Source organism: Populus alba, chromosome 4 (assembly GCF_005239225.2).
Source record: "Populus alba chromosome 4, ASM523922v2, whole genome shotgun sequence".
NCBI lineage: Eukaryota > Viridiplantae > Streptophyta > Magnoliopsida > Malpighiales > Salicaceae > Populus > Populus alba.
The window spans coordinates 19,120,585-19,139,957 of NC_133287.1; the positions used below are offsets into that span (position 1 = coordinate 19,120,585).

Here is a 19,373-nt window from a genome sequence, read left to right on the forward strand (position 1 = left end):
CAAAAAAACAGGTTACACCACAGTGTCAAATGAGCAAAAGAAAAAAAGACATCATATAAGGAGAAGAAATTTCAGTGCCACCGTCAAATCACACAACAGCTGGCCCAATAAGAGTTGGGTATCGTGATTTGTTTCCTTTTTTTTTCATGATTAGATGCGTCACTGTCAAATGGCCAGTAGCTAGCCAGGCACTGAACCATGGATGCTTTTTCTTGGCCGTACATGAAAATAATTCTTGTTCTTGCTTCAGTTTCTTCTCTTCTTATGATGCCATGTGATTTTTCCTTCGATAAAATCCCTCCTCCGCATAAAATCTTCCCGGAAATCGATCTACAGAACGACCTCTTGAAGGGAAATCATGGAAGAAACCCCATCAGTACTGATCATGCTGCCTTGTCAATCTGCAATCATATTCGCTATATATCTATCCATGATAAGGACACGATGAATCGATGAGGCCAACTTGTTTAAAAATTCTCAAGAAAGCGAAGCTAAATCTCTTGTTCAATCAAAATCGCTAAGAATGTTATGCACACAGTACTGTTCCTCGTGATGGCCTTGCCAGCACCAGCAGTTGGCTTATTTGCTGTCTTCTTCCCTCCATTCGTCCAAGAAATTCATTTGTCTTCTCTCCCATTGCTATTCTGCAGAGGATCGAGCTAGCTCATGCGACGTTTACAGTGCCAGTAGCAGCGTTGATAGTTCCCTTTATTGCACCTAAACTGCTAGACTCAAAATCCCCCTCATGTTCATCCTTCTTGACACAGTAAAGTGAATTATTGTCGACTCCTTGTGTTTTATTTGTGTTGAGCTGCTAGCAATCTTTCTTTTTTTCCCTTTCAAAATACCATTTCAGGCATAAATTAATTGAAAGAAACCTGGAAGTAGCTTGGCTTGGTTATTTTCTAATAAAGGAACTAATGAAGCTTTAAAGTAATTAACGATCATACACAGTCCATGGATTAACCTTTTTTTTTCCCTCCTAAAACCAGAGAATTTAGGTCATTATTAGCTAAAAAATACAGTATTAAATTATTAATTACTCATTAGTGTTCGAAAGTATGATAACAGTTATCATATTAAAATATTTAAAAATATTAATTTAAAATAATATATATATATATATATAATATATATATATATATATATATCCCACAGTAACTCCTTTATAGATAGAGCCAAGGCCACCAGTGCCCCATTCACTCTCCGAAAAGTGAACCAACGCATAAAAAGAATCCAATGTGTCACCACTCATTTTGAACCAGGGGGCCCACTAGACATCCTGTACATTGACCAGCTAAAAGAATAGCCATAGGTGGATATATCGTGTCAATACACATTTTTCAGTAAAATTTTTAAATATTATATATTCCATTATATTATATTAATTTTAAAAATAAAATTTTAAAAATAAAAAATATTATTTAAATATATTTTCGAGAAAAAAAATGAAAAAAAATATTATTTATCGATATACTCGAGTGTATGTGTACGGTTAAGTAGTGCAGTCAAAGATGAACGGAACATGATTTCAACAAATCATGTGCACTGGAGCATTCATGTGCCTAACACCACCTCTCTCTCTGCGGACGTGGCATTGAGCTTGAGGGTCAATTTCAAGATTATTTCCCATCCTCCTCCTCACTGTGATTCTTGCAAAGAGCTCACCTGTAGCGCTGTGCACAGGATCAGATGTCAACCTCATGACACTGTATGTGCATCATCGAATCAAAATGCAAAGAGTATACGGCTGTTAATTAATTAATAGTATAGGATTAAAATGGATAATAAATCTTCTTAATTAAATCTAATTCAAACAGAAAAAGAACAGAAAAAATTGCATTCTGATTGCAAACATGCATTCCGTGCCCTAACTTATCGATATCGGTAAGAACATAGTTTAGTGGCCTGGGACCTAAACTATGATCTCATCATGAGTGCTGCCAAATATATAATCGAACCCAGATAACTTGTTTGAATACAGGCTACAGTCACATCATTTTCACATTTATTACTGTTTTCTCGAATATTAGACAGAGTAATCGCAGCAAGAGCGTGTTTGGCAGTGTAGTAGCAGTTGTTTTTCAAATAATTTTTCGTGTTGAAATACATGTCAATGATATTTTTTTATTTTTTAAATTATTTTTGATATTAACACATCAAAACGATCTAAAAAATACAAACCGTACTCAATTTTAAAAAAAAAATTTAAAATTTGATGAAACGCAGGTATAAAAGCAATGCCAAACGGTGCTTAAAGAAATTTAAGTAGCTGCTCGAAACATATTTAATTTCAATGCACGAAAGTTCATCCGAAGAATTTAAGGAGATTGTAAGGCAATAAAAAAGCAACGTGGAATGTTTGAAGTCGGAAGCCACACCATGGCAAACCCTCCTGGCCAGCGGTGTCCCTCGAAGAACTTTATTAATGGAGCCCTCTCTCTCTCTCTCTCTCTCTCTCTCTCTCTCTCTCTCTGCGTTGATCAGGAAAGGGAAGTTGACATGGAGCGGGGGCAATGGAGGGTCCTGCGAGAGGGAAGTAGCCATATTGTGGCCGAGTATACATGCATTTTTTCTTCTTTCAAGGAAAAGCAAGCTGTTCAATGGTGAAAAGTGCTGAGTGATCAGAGATACGTGAAGACTGATCTTAACAATCACTTTCACTTTACATCTCTGCAGGGAAAACCTCACGTTCATGAGGGGGTGCGAACTGCCATGAAAATTTGCTGCTGGAAACAGTTTTAGGTCTTAATTTGAAGCTTCATTTTCATATTTATATTTATCAATCTGGTGTCTTTGTCTTCTTCCACAAATCTTTAGCTTAATTTATACCAGTCTCCATCCCTGTCGTCTAACAATCTTGCTTTTGCGCATCAAAAGGTCCCCTTAAATAGACAAAAAAGAGAAAATAAAAACCTAAAACTGCTGTCCAGGTGCATGAAAAAAGAAAAAAGGAAAAAAAGCAGAACGTGGGCTTCTCCTCGCAGCACCTTTTTTTTGTCAGAGACAGTATTAATAACAATAAAAAAATATAAAACTTTCCCCAGAAATCAATACAAATTCAAAATTAACACCAGGAGGTGAGAAATGAGCATATGTTGCTGTGTGCTGTATTGTATAGAACATGTCATAATAATTATGAAGATTACTGTGATGATGCTCTTAATCAAGATTAGCAGAGTCAAGTCAAAATAAAGACATAATCGAGGTCAATAAAGGTTAGAATATCCGTACTGTGACTGTGCTACCAATCTTTAAAGTATTGGGGACTTTGTGCAGAATCCTCGATACAGATCCATCTTTTCAATTCCACTATATCAGATCGTGCTGAGGATTTCTTAATCATGTTGCTCTTATGGGAATATGAGAAAGCTGGGCATGGAGATGAAATTAAAGTTTTAGATTTCCAAGTTTGTAAATAAATAAATAAATAAATAAAAGTTTTGTACATGAGAAATTTCTCACACATCAACCATTTTCACCTTCTTGTGTATATTTACTTTTGCACTCCATGTTGAAGGAAATCAAGCCTTCAAATGTTGTGGTAACGACAACATCAAAGGATGGAAAATATTAAGTTATGAGGTCAATAAATCTTGATTTTAACATGATAAAGTTGAATTGAGTTTGAGTTAGCAATAAATTAACTTGTTAGGTTAATCAAAATCAATATATAGTTTTTATTTAATAAAAACTTGATCTGAGAAGATAAAAATAACGGTTTTATTTATTTTTTTTTATTTTAAAATTTTTAAAAAAAATTTAAATTTCAAAATTTTTTTTTATTTTAAATTAATATTTTTTATGTTTTTAAATTATTTTATATATGGATATCAAAAATAATTTTTTAAAAATAAAAATATATTATTTTAATATATATTTTTAAATAAAAAATATTTTTTAAAAAAGGGAGTATTTTGTCAACTATAGCAGTGCATGCGCTGGTGAATAGAGCTGGTTTTATGCGTATTTCAAGATATGTTTGTCCTAAATTTGGTACAGTAAACATGTGACTGAGAGGTACAGACTACAGACTCACAAGCCTGCAAAACTCTCTCTTATTTCACCTACCAACCCCTAAGCATTTCTCATTTGACCCTCGGGAAGCCCAAGCCCATCAGGCCCTATAGGCCACGTCTTCCGCAACTATCAACATTTTCTTCTTTTAATCACACACTAATTCAACCTTTTTGCTAATAAAAACTATCTAATGGTTCAGCACGTATATATATTTTAAGAAAAATAAGCTTATGATATCGTCACAGAAATTATTTTGATATCTTGATAGTAAAATTATTTATAAAAACATATAATTATTTTTCACGGTGAGTCTTTTACATTCAAACTCATATTATATTATTATTATTATTATTATTAAGGTGTTGTTTGGAATTGTATCATTTCATGATATATTTTTTTATGTTCTTGAATAGTTTCAATGTAATAATTGCAAAAATAATTTTTTAAAAAAATAATAAATATATATTATTTTGACTATAAAAAACACATAACCTGCCGTAATTTTATTCCTTCTAAACCAAAGTGACGGTAGTTTTCCTAGGATCCAATAAGTGAGATCATTAGTGGTTATTGAGAGGGAGTTGCAACCAAATCTCTAACAAGCACCCATTCATTTTGTAATCATTAGAAGAGTTATAATCTTGCAAGGCATGGAAGCTGGCTTCCAATCAGATTTCCCAATTATTTGACAGTGATTGGTTCATTGCATGATAATATAGGAGGCTCCTCCTCCTCCTCCTCCTTCCTCCTTGGTGATGTATGGCCCTCTCCATCTCCTGATCTTTCATAGGGAAAAAAGAAGAGAAAAAAGAGAGCAATCATTTCATTAGAATTTCAAATAGCTAATCATACAACTTCGACCTCCCACTTATCATTTACTCTTTTTTCTCTGTAGCTTCTTACTTACTTGGAATTCCATGTATCTTTGCCGGTAAATTGGCTGCACAAATGACCGGCAACCACTCGTAGCTTTTCTAAGGTGACCCACCAAATTCTGAAATAAAACAAAAGAAGGGTATTTATCAATTTATCCGTTTCTAAACCAGAAATAGAAGAGTAGTAGAAAGCTTTGCCGAAGTTTTTTTTTCCAAATTATCATTTTGGATGAAGATTCAAAAAGAGATTGCTCTAAAAATAACATTTATGAGTGTATTATAAAAAGCAAGAAACTAAGGAGACGAGGTAGCGAAGATTCCACAACCATGCATCAAAATGGCCACTTAATTTGCAGTGAAGTCTTCTGTTCTATTATTAGACATGGGCGATCGAGCACAGCTCAAACTAGCCCTAATTAAAGTCAACACAACAGGCCTCTCTGATCTATAGCTTGGCAGTGGCATCAGAAACCTGGATTAAAGTGGACAGGCCTGTTGCCTGTTGCCTGTTTCCTACCTTCATCCTTCAACCAGAGGGTGACAGGTCTAGTCAGCACTCTTTTCAGCTCATTCCTCAAGGTATGCTATGGATGACAGAGATATAGCATCATGTGGGCATGGGGCTAGCCACTCCTATGAACCACAAATTTATACCGTATTTTACCATTTTAATACATTCTTGTAAAAATACTGGGAAAATGATACAAGTAAGAAAACTATTTGAAAAATAATATAATGACATAACCGTTATGGTATTGTTTTTGTAACAACTGCTATTAAGAATTTAAGAGAAATCAAAAATAAAAATAATTATTATATAAAAAAGTCAATATAAAATTTTATGAAGATTTAAGATATAAGATTCAAGACCTAATAATTAAACAATAAAATAAAAGATAAGCTGATATGGAATGAAAGAGATATTAATAAAGAAAAAGATTGGAAGAGAAAAATACATCACCGGGGATGTATTAAAGCTTTTTTTTTTTTACATACTCGATACCATTAAGAAGATCTCAATGAAATTATTTTAACCGCACAATAGAAGACAATCAAAAAAGGTTATAATTGGTTAACAGTTTTGTTTAGGATCAACCAAACCCTAAAGTATCTTAACTCAAAACAAAACCGTTAACCAATTACAATCTCGTTTGATGGTCTTTTATAATATAGTTATAATTATCTCGTTGATATTTTCTTAACAATATTGTGTATGTAAAAAACAAAGCCTCAACGTGTTCCAGATAACCCATTTTTTTTTTTTTTTATCTTTTATCTTTTTTTTATTTTTCTTTCATGCCACGTTAGCTTATCTCACCTTTTATTTCTTAACCTTTGGGCCTTGAATATCATATCTTAATTATTGAATCTTTATAAATTTTTATATTTACCTCTTCACATGTAAATTAATTTCACTTTTAATTTCTTGAGAAAACTACCGCTATTCCCGGTTATTGCAAAAACAATATTCTGAATTGTAGTTTTGTTGAAACTATGTTATTTTTAAATATTTTTTATAAAATATATCATTTTACCAAAACTCTGTTAGTTTTCAAAAAGAAATCCAAATTTACAGCACAACACTTCACAAGAAGTCCAAGCCTATCATCCCATTCTATCACTCCAGCCCAAGTTCGCTACAAGGACACTCTTATTGTTGCATTTTTTTCAGTCATCTTAATCCAGTAATCCCAAGCCTATGAGTTTTGTTGAAACTTGAAAGGCAACAACTAAAGGCATTTCAGGCTTGAGCCTTGTGCCATATTAAATGAAGGTGAATGTTAAGGAGTTTAGTCAATACCACTAGGCCTAAGGCCTTCTAAAGAATTGGAAGAAAATGCTGGCAGGAGTTTCTCTTTAATTGTGTGTTTGAGAATATAGTTATAATTGTTTTTTAAAATATTTTTTATTTTGAAAATATTAGTAAATTTTTTTTTTTTTTTTTTGAAAACATGGATTGGCCTACATTTCTAAACGCTCTCTAAGTCCTTGGTCTATTACACAAGTAGATGACAAAAAAAATGTTACCACAAAAAAATATGAATGGTTGTCAATATTATAGAAATATATCTTTACAATAATTCCAAAACATCTCAATGATTTTATTTGTTAATAAAATAAAAATTAAATAAGAATAAAATAATTGCATAGAAAGAGAAATAAAATAAATTATTGTTTACTTTTTAAACCATGACCCGGGTTATAAGACTGAAAGCACTATATATGAAAGAGTTAAAATAAAAAAAAATACAATAAAAATAATGAGTGTTAAAATTGCAATAAAAAAAATCAAAAGGCAACAATAAATTTTAAATTTGAGAGTTAAATTGAAAAGAATAAAAAAATTAAAAAAACAAAAATCAAAAGAAGAAAAAACAAAAAAAATCAATACACTATAAACTTGGATTGAATGATGAAACTAAAAACAATGAAACTTTCATAAAAAAATCAAGGAAAAAAATTAAAAAAATCATTACAATAAGCATTAAATCTTAAATATCAAAACATAATATAAAAAAAAAAATGAATATACAGAATTATTCAACGTGTTTTTTTACACTAAAAAAAAACTATTAGATGTAAATCGAAAAACTTATACACTCATCTAATTAAACAAATCAATAACTATTGTGTAAAATAATAATAATAAAAAAAAGCATCAACAATAAAAAAAAAATTGAAATTAAGAAAACCAAGCGAAAAATAAAGATCAAAATATCCAGCATCGTAATACGAGTAATCTACCTAATTATATTTAATGAATTCCTTTATCAAAATAAATTTGTAATAGAAACCAACACACACATAAAATTTATTGAATATTAATTAAAAAAAATGCAAGACTGCACATATAAAAAATCTTATAAAAAAATCAATATTAAAAAAAATTAATCTATATAAAATTAAGAAAAAATCACAGATAAATCATATCTACATCTTTAAAAATTAACACACTTAATGTTATTTAAAATAATCACAATATAATTAAAGTATAAACCTAAAATTTATTTGAAAAAAATACATATAAATAATACATTATTTTTTTTTTAAAGAAAAAAAATCAAGCCAGGTGTTGCTAAGCTAAGCCCAACACCTAGTCTAATAAAGCTATGGTTTGTACACAAGCCTGCAAGGCTAGCCCAAGCGTGGACCTTTATTTTTTTAAAAAAATTAATTTCATTGTCCGCCCCAAGTATATCCACAAAAAAATAATGTGTCGTTTGCATCAGCAAACGATAGTCGTCTTCTCAATCTAGAATCTGGTCATTGGGGTGGCCGAAAAAATAAGGTCCTTTATTTTTTTCACTTAAAAAACTATTTTCAACTCATTTTGACTCAAAACACCTAAAAAAAACCATAGAGATGTTGTTAAACCAATCCATTGTCACCAAAAACCTAATAAACCATCCTAAAACCTGAAATCCACCCGAAATGAAAATTCTTTCCAAACTTAGATCTATTTTTTAAGTGTTTTTAAAAGAACATTAAAAACACCTAAACAAAACCCCCTCGTCATATAGAATTTTTGACATAAAAAACAACTATTTTGGTAGTTATAATCTTCCCCAATGACTTTTTTTTTTTCTAGACTGGAATTCGACGACTCCCTCTCTTTCCTCTTAACAAAAAAAAAAAAGACTAAGAAATAGAAATATAAAATTAGATACCAAAATATATTTCACCTAATTTCTAAAAAAAATAAGAAATTAAAATAAATATGTTAACAAAAATTTCAGCTCTTCCTCCATGTTACCTAATATTTTCACTCTAGTTTTTTATCTTTCAATTCAACCCTTCCTCCTTAAAAAAATGCAATTGAAAGGTAATTAGAGCTCAAAATAATTAAATCACGCACAATAAAAGTTAAGAGCGAAAGTAAAAATTATAAAAAAAAAAAAATGCACGCTCCAATCCTAGCATACATTGAGAGAGAGAGCACAGTAATTCCAAAAACTGATACCTTTTAATATAGAGTAATTCTTCACTGGTCAATTTTGACCAAAGGAAATGACAGAAAAAAGTGGAATAGAGAAAAGAGTGAGGATGAAGTTGAGGAATATGAATGGCGTTGCCTATTCATACATTTTGCCAAACATAAAACTTGTGCTTAAATACATATATAGCTTCATTTACAGTAACATAATGGTGTTTCTTCAGATGTAGAAGTCGCTTTGTTTTGATTGTGCTTTGAGGTCTTTCAATTTCTTCAAAATGTTTGTGAAATAATCCTGCAAATACTTCTCCAGTGTAATTATATCTTTCTGCTCCACCCCTAGAAGACTATATGTCTCAGCCATCGGAACGGAAAAAACAACATCACTTGTAAGGACCTGCAAGCCTCGCAGGGGAGATAGTGAGCTCAGTTATGTACAAATATTATTAGTTTTCAATTTATTCTATATATGGTAAAATGGGAAATAAAGTATAGAAGAAAAAATTAGACATTAGGGACAATTGAAAGGTAGCAAAGCTAAGACATGGATAAAAACATGATTATTCAAGGTCCTCATCACAGGTGATGTGAAAAAGTTGACAAGGGCAGACAGTTCAATCCATCCCTTGAAGGTGAATTCATGGTAAATAATCACATATAATGATGATTATTAGTGAAAACCATTAATCTTTTCAATAATATTCGCACATTTCCAAGAGATCTTTCATAACTACAACAATCTTTCACATGGTCAGCACTTTAGTGCAAGACGAAGCACTCGCAGATAAACCACTTGCTTCGTGCAACATGGCTGGAAGGTGAAAGGAAATATAAGAATTTGTTACCTCTGAAAATGCTAGCCTATCAGCAACATCATTTGTCCACTCAAAAAACCGAGTCAACTGACGAGTGAATCTTAAGACAGAAACTGGGACAGTAGTAACATTTGCATCCTGCCCCGCAAGCCTCTCGCACAATGTTATGACCTAAACCAAGTGAATGGATATCATTCCAACCCAATGAATTGAAATATTAACATCATAACAAAAGGAAAGGAAACCTTGAAGGCATGAACTAACAAAGCCACGAAACAACAGCATGGTATGATCAATCAGAGATCATCAGACAGCAAAAAAGACTTCGGAAACGACTGAACGAAGTGACCTTAATCAAGGTTAAACAATGGTGTATCTCTTACCTCTTGAGTAGTCCAAGCTCGAGGGCCAGCAAAGGTGAGGAGCTTCCCATTAATTTTCTCATTCCGCAATGCTACAAGTGTTAGTCGAGCTATATCCTATTGGCATGTGAAATTTTTAGATGGCAATTGGAAGAAAAAAATTAACAGATTTAGCTGACTCCAAGAGATTAATTACAGAAGCAATTGTGAAATTTTAACCTGCGTATCCATATATGCAATTCTTGTTGGGGCATCTGTTCCCCATACAGATTTCTCTTCTAGAATAGGTACTGCATATTGCCCAATAAGGCCCTGATTAAATTAGCAACAAACATTCAGACTCAATAAATGAATAAAAGTGGAAGAAAGACAGCAAGGCAAATTCAAGACTTCATAGAAGTAAAAGGAAACATCTATTCAGGAGTGAACAAATCACTGCTTAAATTTTCCAGATAATCATGTTCCTACTAGTTTGGTGAGGATAAAAAGCAATCTCAAATTAGTTTCTGCTTTAAATGCATCAAGGAACTAATGCACATTTCCATGAGGGTTCAGAGATGAAGAGCTCTGATGGGAGATGTAAAGCTAACACAGACAGAATTGCACTAAGCTGGTAACACACCACCACCACCACACCACCACCACCACCAACAACAACAACAAAGAAAAGCATAAGAACAAGAATATAGTTTGCTCTACACTTACTTGCATGAAACCACATAGACGGATAATGACGTGGGTTAGACCAGAGTCCTGAAGAAACTTCTCAGTACAATATTTAATCTCCATTAGGGGAACTTCAGGATGCTTGTCACAGTTGTGGATAGAATAGAACACATACTTCTGGATTCCCATTGCTTTTGCACATTGTATTAGAGCAACTTTTCCTTCCCAATCTACCTAAATAGAACAGAGAGATTAGATGAGGCCAAGAGCAAAATTTAACATTTTCTTGAATATAATTACAATCACAGTAAATTTATGGGCCTTTCATTCACTGAGGAGATATAGTTACATTTAAAGCAAAGATAGTATAATACGCCTTCTTTGTTATAAGTTCCTCTTTTTCATCTAATCTTTTTCGAACCAAGTGACTGGCCAGCTAGAAAACAAGAAATTAAACAGATATCTTCCTACCGTTTTAATGGGCTCTTCGGGACGCCCAGTAGCACAGTCAATAACTGTATGAACCCCAACCATTGTTGCAGGTATAGTCTCAGGCTTACTAAGATCTGCCTGTTCATCAAATCAACATTGAGAAAACAATATCAAAATCCAACAAATCCATCTGAAGCAAATAAAAAACCCTATTTTGGAAAGCAAAAAATATCTTACATTGACAACAGTGGCACCCCAATCACGAAGGAAATCAGCAGGGGCAGGTCTAGGCCTAACAAGACACCTAACATCATAGCCTTCATCAAGGGCTCTTCTCACAATTTGCCTGCCTAAAGTACCAGTAGCTCCTACAACTAGTATACTAGTTGGTCTAACCGGAGTCCCTGGTCCTAAATTCACTGCCCCTGTTGCCTCTGCAGTCCCAATAGCACTACATGTCACAAGTTGCTTTCCATGACACTTCCCTGAAGGAAATGAGGTGGAAAGAGAGAGGAGAGGTTCTGGTGACAGAGTCCTACGCCAGGAGAGGGGAATAAAGGCGGATGTGATGGTGAATTGACAGTGGTGATGGAGTTTTCCTGGGGTTGCTAGCTGAGCTGGGAGCTTGCACGCCATTGCTGTGGGAGCGAAGCAGAGGCAGAGAGAGAGAGAGAGAGGGAGAGAGGGAGGGAGGGGAAGATACTAAGAGGACAGAAAGGGCAGAGAATTATGGATGTGAATGCTGCCACGTCGTTCTCTCAAATGGATTAGGGTCTTTGCCACGTGTATTTCTCTCCAACTACTAACGAGAAAGACCGGCCCTTTGGCGCTTCTTTCTTGGGACAACACGATGTCGTTCTACAATTTATACTTGATTATATAGACAATTTTTCTATAGTTATTTTAATACATTTTAATTATATTAACTTCAAATTATAAACTATAAAAAATATTTATTATGTCATAATAATTGATATTATCACCCAGTAAATTAACTAATCATCTTATAATTTGATAGTTATTGATAAATGGCATAATCATAACTCAAAAATAAAATCTTATTTCAAAAAGAAAATAAATATTATTCGCCTTGTTATAAGCTATTATGAACTATCACATATATTCATTTAATGAATCACAAAGATTTATCTAATTTCATGTTAATTACTCTATAATTATGATAGTTGAGAGCAATTAAATATGATTTCAATAAGAAAAAAAGCTCTTTATTACCTCACATTTGTAAAGAAACTATTTTCAATTAATTATAGCAAGTCCAATATACATACAGGAAAAATTAAAAAGAATGAGAGGTGTAGTTTTCAGGCACTGATGTGTCTCCTTTCTAATTCTTTTTTCTATTCGAGTACAAAGAAAGAATCTCATAACAAAAAAAAAACCCTCTATTTTTATCTTCACTGTTGAGTTGTCTTTCTGGTATAATTTTCATGCGCCTCCAGTTCTATACCCATCTCACCTTCCGGCGAGTAATTCGCCGGAAAATAAGGGGAAAAAATGAGAGATGTGCAGTTTTCAGGCAATGATGAGTCTTTCAACCTACAACAAGCCACATGAATGGAGCAGGTATACCTACAAAAAAGTTTCTATTTGCCGAGGCCTCTCTATGTACAAAGTGTATCTTTTCACACAATGCCAGTTGCAGAAGATAAACTGTTGGCGTTGCAGAAGTAAAGGGAAGGGCAGAGATGAAGATAGAAAAGAATTTGTTGAGGAACCGGGTTAGGTTAAAGGACTCGTTACTCTTGTGATGCGGAAAATGCGGTCTCCTTCCTCAGTCGGAAAAGAATTCCTCTAAAAGCATTTCACCAGGCAGACCTTTACCTCTAACCGCTGTTCCATTGTCCACGTAATCCATGTCAGTCAAATCCTGATCATCCTCTATCGAGTGCTCATCAGTCACATCACTAGTCTCATTCCTGTTGATATTCTCTTTACCATCTTTATGGCCCTCGTCCAGTAGATTTTGAGGAGTCAGAGTCAGACCTGCCCTAGCCTTGGCTGCAGAATCCTCGCATATGCAGGATGAAGGATTTTCATGGAACTCACCTCTGCCAGGCTTCACCTCATTTGGTTCTCCCATGAAACCAATTTGATGAGTTCGAACCCTGGAGGCAAATTCTTCCCATGTTTTGTTATGCCGGCTCATGAACAATTTGTACAGTTTTTTAGCGTTTGGACGGATTGTTGGTTTGTGCCCAAAATACCTCCTGCAACACAAAAAAATATTATAGTCTGTGAAGTGAGCTGCCAAAGCCATCAGCATAAAGCGGGTGTCTAGGAAACTGCAATGACGAAGAACATTTCATATGTCTTTAAAATGTTCTAAAGGCAAATGTGATGTTATAATTTTGTGTATAAAACCAAAAAAAAAAAAATTGTGTTTGCAGCAGGAAATACTTTGATGGTTAAGCCATCTGGACTTGAAAACAAAAACAAGAAGAGCACATAAACATATCCTCATCAGTTTATAAGGTCTTTGGAATTGCTTCTGAACAAACTGCAGTGTATAAAACCAAAAAATAATTTGCGTGTACATACCTTCGACCAGCTAATATCTTGGCCATATTTCCATTGTTGTTGGTAGAAAAAACGTCACTTTCATCACAAACAATGAAGTCCAGTGCAGCCATTTGAGAAGAAAATGATGAAAATGGCGCCAACTCTCTCATGCTGGCTAAAGTCTCTTTTGAATGGAAATTTGGAAAGAGAGCTTTGAGTGGTGCTAATGTCTCTTCACCTCCATATACTTCGCCTGAAGCCACGTACAAGTGAACATCACTTCCGAAACCCAGAGCTCTCAGCATAAGACCAACTTCCTCTGGTGTGAGAGGGCATCTTCCTTGCCTTCGTTCTTTGTCAGGGTTGCTTGCCTGCATTTCACATCAAAATAAACATATCAACCATGCTTCGTAAACTGTTTGGGATACACAATGTGCTCTGAGAAACTACAAGGGCCTCACGTGTAAACTTTTCCACCTCCTCCGGATCTTGCCAAGTTCCATCCTTTCTTTCTCTCCCCCGCCAAAATAGCATCCCGAGAATGCAAGCATATCAGGTTCAAACCTATAACATGATAACGTTAACCCTCTACTGTGTTGACTATTCTACACTTAGCATAGGTGAAAAAGAAAATCTCCAATGCAATTCAATAATAAAAATCTTGCCAGCAATGATTCAAATAACAAAAAGAAGTTTCTAGAAGAAGACTATAATAAATCAAACATTGAGGACCTTACCTCAAGTGCAGGGCAATGAAGTGCTCACTCTTCATTCTCATTCTCTGAACCAGTTTCTTGCCCATTTCAAGAATTGTGTCCGTGAATTTTAAAGCATGGTAGTTGACCCTGCATCTTAGCTTCTGTAAATCCGGGTCCAACCTATTTGAGAGCCTGTAATCAAACTTTCCGAGCTGAACAGCCTGTGATATCAAAGGATAGCCAGCAAATGTCAGTTAAAATAAACAAGAAGAATCAAGAATTGAAGCAGCATTCAAGCAACAGAAGTAATTTGTCATTAATGCTAGAGAAAGTGAGATTAAAGAACATTCTAAAATTATGAAACAGAAAAGAATGTCCAACAGTTTCTGATATTTTGCCCCTGCTTTCCCTACTTGGCTTTCAGTTTCACAACTGCGCAGATTCTGTCCACATGTCCCTGATTCTATATATGTAAAATTCTACATTGAAATTACAGGTATTTATCAGCTTTTGGCCAAGGATGGTTGCTTTCTGAAATTTCCAGGTTTGCCTATATAATAAATCCATCCTCCAATGTTGATGGAACTGTAGCTGTATTATTTCCAATTCTGTGCATCGCTTCATGAATTCTAATTCAAACATGATAAATTAAAACCTTAACTACATTAACCATAATGTAATTCAATATACAGGTATGTTTTGGTTAGCTTGGCAGATCAAATTCCTCTAGCATCCATTGCTGATGCAACATTGAAATTCACTACTCCAACAAACAAAACTAGAACGATAGAGTGATAAACCCATGTCCTGTTAAAGCTTTTTACATAATTAGGTTGCACCGTGTAGGCATATACAATCATGAAGTGAGGGGAAAAAACACAGAATTTAAGGAAGTGCAACTTAAAAGCTTCTCTGTAAACACAAGTATTAAACTTTTAGCATAACACTTACATGCTTCTTATTAAGAACAGGTAAAACTTTCGTCAGATAGCATGTAGGAGTACACTTCCTTGGAACCCGCATCCTATATGGATTCAGCGCTTTCCCACCCTTTGCATGGAGCTGTTTGATGATAGTAACATCTTTTGATAGGAATGAAATGAACCAGTCAACATCAAAAATTTGAGCAAAATCGCTGCATCAAACACCAGAACAATATGAACGCACTGATATTTGAGCAAACAGGATTGAGAATGTTAACAACGAAAACAACATACCTACTATCATTCCAGAAAGACTTCTGATCCAGCTTAGGAACAACTAGAGTAGCATTCAAGATATATGCTGCAACAACACCATCTGTTATCTGCGGCGGGAATGGTCATAAGAATCTCAGAATCACAAACTAATTTACCATCCTATCCATTTCAAGGCAAGCCGACGATTTGCATTAATTATCAATTGAAAAAATTGAATCAAATTTACACGTCAAATCTAAGAAACTCACCCCTGTTCTCTGTTGATTTAACCCTCCACTGGTAGCAATCAACAAGTAACGATCACTATTCTTTCTCGTATCAGCAGCTGCATCTAAAACACACCTCCATCAAATTAATGTCTAAACTCATCTGATTACATTAACACTCAAAGTAAATAAAAAAACAAAAAACGAAACCCTTAATCATCGCAAAGCTATTTTTCTCTCTCCCAAAAAATGGAAACAAAAAAAAAACAAAAACCCTCCGTAAATTAACAAAATTAGACATGAAATCTGTTACCATTCTGCAATTAAACAGGCTGGTTTCCAACTAAGACCAACTCCTCTGTCTTTTTTAGAAAATTTCTTTAAGTGGTTAATACTCTAACTTCGCTCCAATTATTCATAAATAAACCACTAGATTATCATCAACACTAAAAATCTCCAAATAAATAGGAAACTAAACAACAGGTATTAAAACAGTAAAATTTACTTTCAAAGCTCTCGCTGGCATTACTGCAGCCATAGTAAAACTTCGATGACCTTGAGCTCCATAAATGACTCCCTAAGCGCCCTCCACTTCTCTAAGTATTTCAGAAAATCAAACAAATACAAAAATCAGGCAAGCGAAAGCAAAACACACAGACTCGTAAGAGCTAAAGAACAAACAAAGGTTCGTATAAATTACGTACCGGAACACGAAACGACGACGTCTCTTTACTTAGCGCTGACTCTTCCGCTTTAGCTCCATTTTTTATCTGATTCATAGCACGAAACAGAAAATCGCTATCGTTAGCTGGCTACTTAATTAATTAAAACGATCAGAACAGAAACGTAAATGTCCACCTCACATGACAGCAAAACAAGCAAACAAAGTTAACAAACACTATACAATCATGATCGCAGAAATCTGGGCAACAGAGAGAGAAAGTGTACTTGTGAGGAGTGGTTGTGGTGGTTGATGATAGGAGGAAGAGGAGAGAGGAAAGCGAAGGCGGCGAAGAGAAGTAGGAGGAAACCGAAGAAAGCGGTGAGTAACGGAAACTGAACCAGGTAGTAACGCGTAAAGAGAATCCAGTGGAGCACGGCGGCAGGTATGCTACGCCTTTTGGTTTCTCTCTTCTTTCTCCTCATGGTGGATAGAGAGAGAGAGAGAGAGAGAGAGAGAGAGGGTTGTTGGAGGCTAGCTTTCTGGATGAAAAAAATGTCAAAGCGATAGGCAGAGCAGAGAGGAGGAGGAAGGTGATATTCTGTTGTCGCGGTCGCAGCTACGATAAATACATATCCGTATTGGTTTTTTTTTTTTTTTTTTTTAATGGGAGGAAAAGGCATAAACCGATTGAGAAAACGACAGTTACACTGGATTGGCCTGCGAGCAGCCCTTTCCACCTAGGCTGAGTCGCGCCGAATATTTTATTGGGGGATGGTTGGGTGTGGTGCATGTCATGCAAATTGGATGCTGAGGCGGAGTGAGATTTGTACGTGATAATTCAAGAGAACCCGATGAATATTGCCAAACTCCATCTAAAACCATCCTAATATACACACACACACATAAAATTTATATTTTAAAAAAATATACATGCATAGCACATATACCTTCATCACTTAATATACACATACACAAATATATTGAGCATATGTTATTTTTTATATTAAATAAAAAAATATTTGAATAAGTAGTTATTTAGATAAATACATGAAACGTAATAGATAAAAAATGTATATTAAAAAATTTTACCTTATAAATAATAAGTATGATATTGTTATTATAGAAATTCGATACGTTAATATTTATTGTCAATTATATTTTTAAGTTGTATAATTTTATTTGAATGTCAGAAAAAAAATGTAATTGTATTTTAAAATATGGTAGTTTAATTATGACAAAATTGGTATTAGTTATTTATTTTTGTGTATATGTTAAAATTGATGTCTTTGAACATTCTCAAAAAAGAAAAATAGACCCTAATATTTTTAATTTTGTAATTATGTACTTGTATGGAAATTATCTAATTCTAATATAAACAAAATGACTTAAAAGCTATATTCATTTTAAGTATGGTATATTAGTTGTTTACTTTGTATTTTTCTTTCTAGGCGAGACATGTTTGAATTTTAATGGTTTTTTTTATTAATATAGGTGTTCAAGCCAGCATATATGTATTTTAATTAATCTCATGGACTCTGAAGTTAATAACCATATAAGTTTTCAGTGATTCTGAGATTTGTGGGACTCGAACTAGTGATCTCTAGAAAGCAAACTTATTATTTAATCAGTTGAGCTACACCCCTCAAGATCTTTTTAATTTTTTTTATAAAAAAAAATAGATTAATTAACATCATTTATTTTACTATCATCAACTAAAACATTCGAATACTTGGAAATTATTAATTTTGTAAGGTTATTTGAGTCCATAAATTATAGTTTTTTAAAGGTTATCTGAGTAAATTTGTATACACAATAATTCTTTTTTCATCTTATAATATACTATATTATTTCATTAGATGTTTATATTCATTCATCAAAACAATAATTTCTGCACTGGACAGCCTACCTTCTCTTTATCTAGCAGAGGTCTTACCTGGTATTAACACGCGCGCGCACGAGCTGCTCGTTCAGGCTGATTTTAATCAAGCAACAACATGTAAAGCAAGGTGTGAGCGGTTCGCACAGGAACTTTTCCAACCATTTCAAAGCTTCCCGGCAAGATCTTTGTTTGCTCGCTCTCTTTTCACGTGATACACACGTGCTAACATAATTGCCCCTTTTTTTACACTTAACGAGAAACTATAATCCCACACACACCTGGAGTGCGTGTCTTGCATGAACCCACGAGATGTCAGCGACTCTGCCTCACGTGCTATTGAAGCGAGTGGGAAAAAGTGCACGGCCGCTTAAACATTGTCGTTTTGGCCACATTAATAACGCTTTTCGATGTGATTTAAGGCTGTGCTTTTGTGTTTTTTAGCTTCTCAACCCCACCGCCCCCATCCCCCGGTTTGTATAGTTAATTTGTGAATGATAACGATGCATCGAAGGCCCTGGCCTGTAGTTTTCTCACTAATTAAAGGTATATTTGATTTCAACTCAATTTTTTTTATTTATTTCTCCATAGTATATTTTTATTGGCAGACCATTTCATTTTGTAGATATTTCAAGTCGAATCGTGGGTGTTTTGAATTATTGTTGATTTTTTTTTATAAAAAAATTAAATATATTTTCTATACAGATTAATTGTCGTTCAAAAATTATTTATCTAGAATGGAGTGAAGAGGGATAAGTATGACGGACTACAATTGTGTTTAGGTCGTCTGGTACGGTCGTGAACCGTTTGATTCAGATCAGACGGTCATGATCTTGGTCAAAACTTATGATGTGGAGCCACATCACCTGCCAACCGGAAGAGATAGGGGATAATCTTTTGTGATTAGTTATTAAATCAGAGTTAATTAGGTGATAATTTAGGTGGTTAGTTGATGGGCAATAAAACCATAACTAGCACAAAAACCCACCTAACTAGAAGCTAAAAGGCCACTTGGAATGGTTGAGAGGTGCCCTTTATATATATTACGTACGTACGTACGTATGTATGTATGTATGATATCTACACTTGTCAGAATTTTCCTTTAT

The 19,373-nt window shown here is 34.0% G+C and overlaps 2 protein-coding genes across 3 annotated transcripts; both read right to left on the bottom strand.

Annotated features, from left to right (window-relative positions):
- Nucleotides 1-8,837: 8,837 nt before the first annotated feature.
- On the bottom strand, nucleotides 8,838-11,828 carry LOC118060276 (protein HIGH CHLOROPHYLL FLUORESCENCE PHENOTYPE 244, chloroplastic). The gene is made up of 7 exons (XM_035073472.2): nucleotides 11,342-11,828; nucleotides 11,144-11,242; nucleotides 10,712-10,906; nucleotides 10,226-10,318; nucleotides 10,028-10,123; nucleotides 9,675-9,815; nucleotides 8,838-9,226 (listed from the first exon to the last, which is right to left on the bottom strand). Exons 1-7 carry the CDS (start codon nucleotides 11,738-11,740, stop codon nucleotides 9,050-9,052), a joined length of 1,200 nt encoding a protein of 399 aa, XP_034929363.1. The 5' UTR covers nucleotides 11,741-11,828; the 3' UTR covers nucleotides 8,838-9,049.
- Nucleotides 11,829-12,314: 486 nt separating this feature from the next.
- LOC118060264 (O-fucosyltransferase 6) lies at nucleotides 12,315-16,991 on the bottom strand. 2 transcript variants are annotated; one of them, XM_035073459.2, is made up of 10 exons: nucleotides 16,676-16,991; nucleotides 16,432-16,497; nucleotides 16,233-16,323; nucleotides 15,770-15,846; nucleotides 15,540-15,628; nucleotides 15,274-15,457; nucleotides 14,362-14,543; nucleotides 14,086-14,188; nucleotides 13,664-13,995; nucleotides 12,315-13,332 (listed from the first exon to the last, which is right to left on the bottom strand). In XM_035073459.2, the coding sequence occupies exons 1-10, from the start codon at nucleotides 16,871-16,873 to the stop codon at nucleotides 12,897-12,899; spliced, it is 1,758 nt and encodes a 585-aa protein (XP_034929350.1). In that variant the 5' UTR covers nucleotides 16,874-16,991; the 3' UTR covers nucleotides 12,315-12,896. The 2 variants fall into 2 exon arrangements, with proteins under 2 accessions (XP_034929350.1, XP_034929345.1); XM_035073454.2 differs by having other exon boundaries at nucleotides 15,770-15,852.
- Between the last annotated feature and the right edge of the window lie 2,382 nt (nucleotides 16,992-19,373).

Coding starts and splice junctions, on each gene's coding strand:
- LOC118060276 (XM_035073472.2), bottom strand. CDS start 11,740: ATGGCGTGCAAGCTCCCAGCTCAGCTAGCAACCCCAGGAAAACTCCAT. Junction 10,907..11,143: donor CCGAAGAGCCCATTAAAACG/GTAGGAAGATAT, acceptor TGTTCTATTTAG/GTAGATTGGGAAGGAAAAGT. Junction 9,227..9,674: donor ATAGGCTAGCATTTTCAGAG/GTAACAAATTCT, acceptor CGAGGCTTGCAG/GTCCTTACAAGTGATGTTGT.
- LOC118060264 (XM_035073454.2), bottom strand. CDS start 16,873: ATGAGGAGAAAGAAGAGAGAAACCAAAAGGCGTAGCATACCTGCCGCC. Junction 15,853..16,232: donor TGCCAGCGAGAGCTTTGAAA/GTAAATTTTACT, acceptor GGTGTGTTTTAG/ATGCAGCTGCTGATACGAGA. Junction 13,333..13,663: donor AAGATATTAGCTGGTCGAAG/GTATGTACACGC, acceptor TTTGTGTTGCAG/GAGGTATTTTGGGCACAAAC.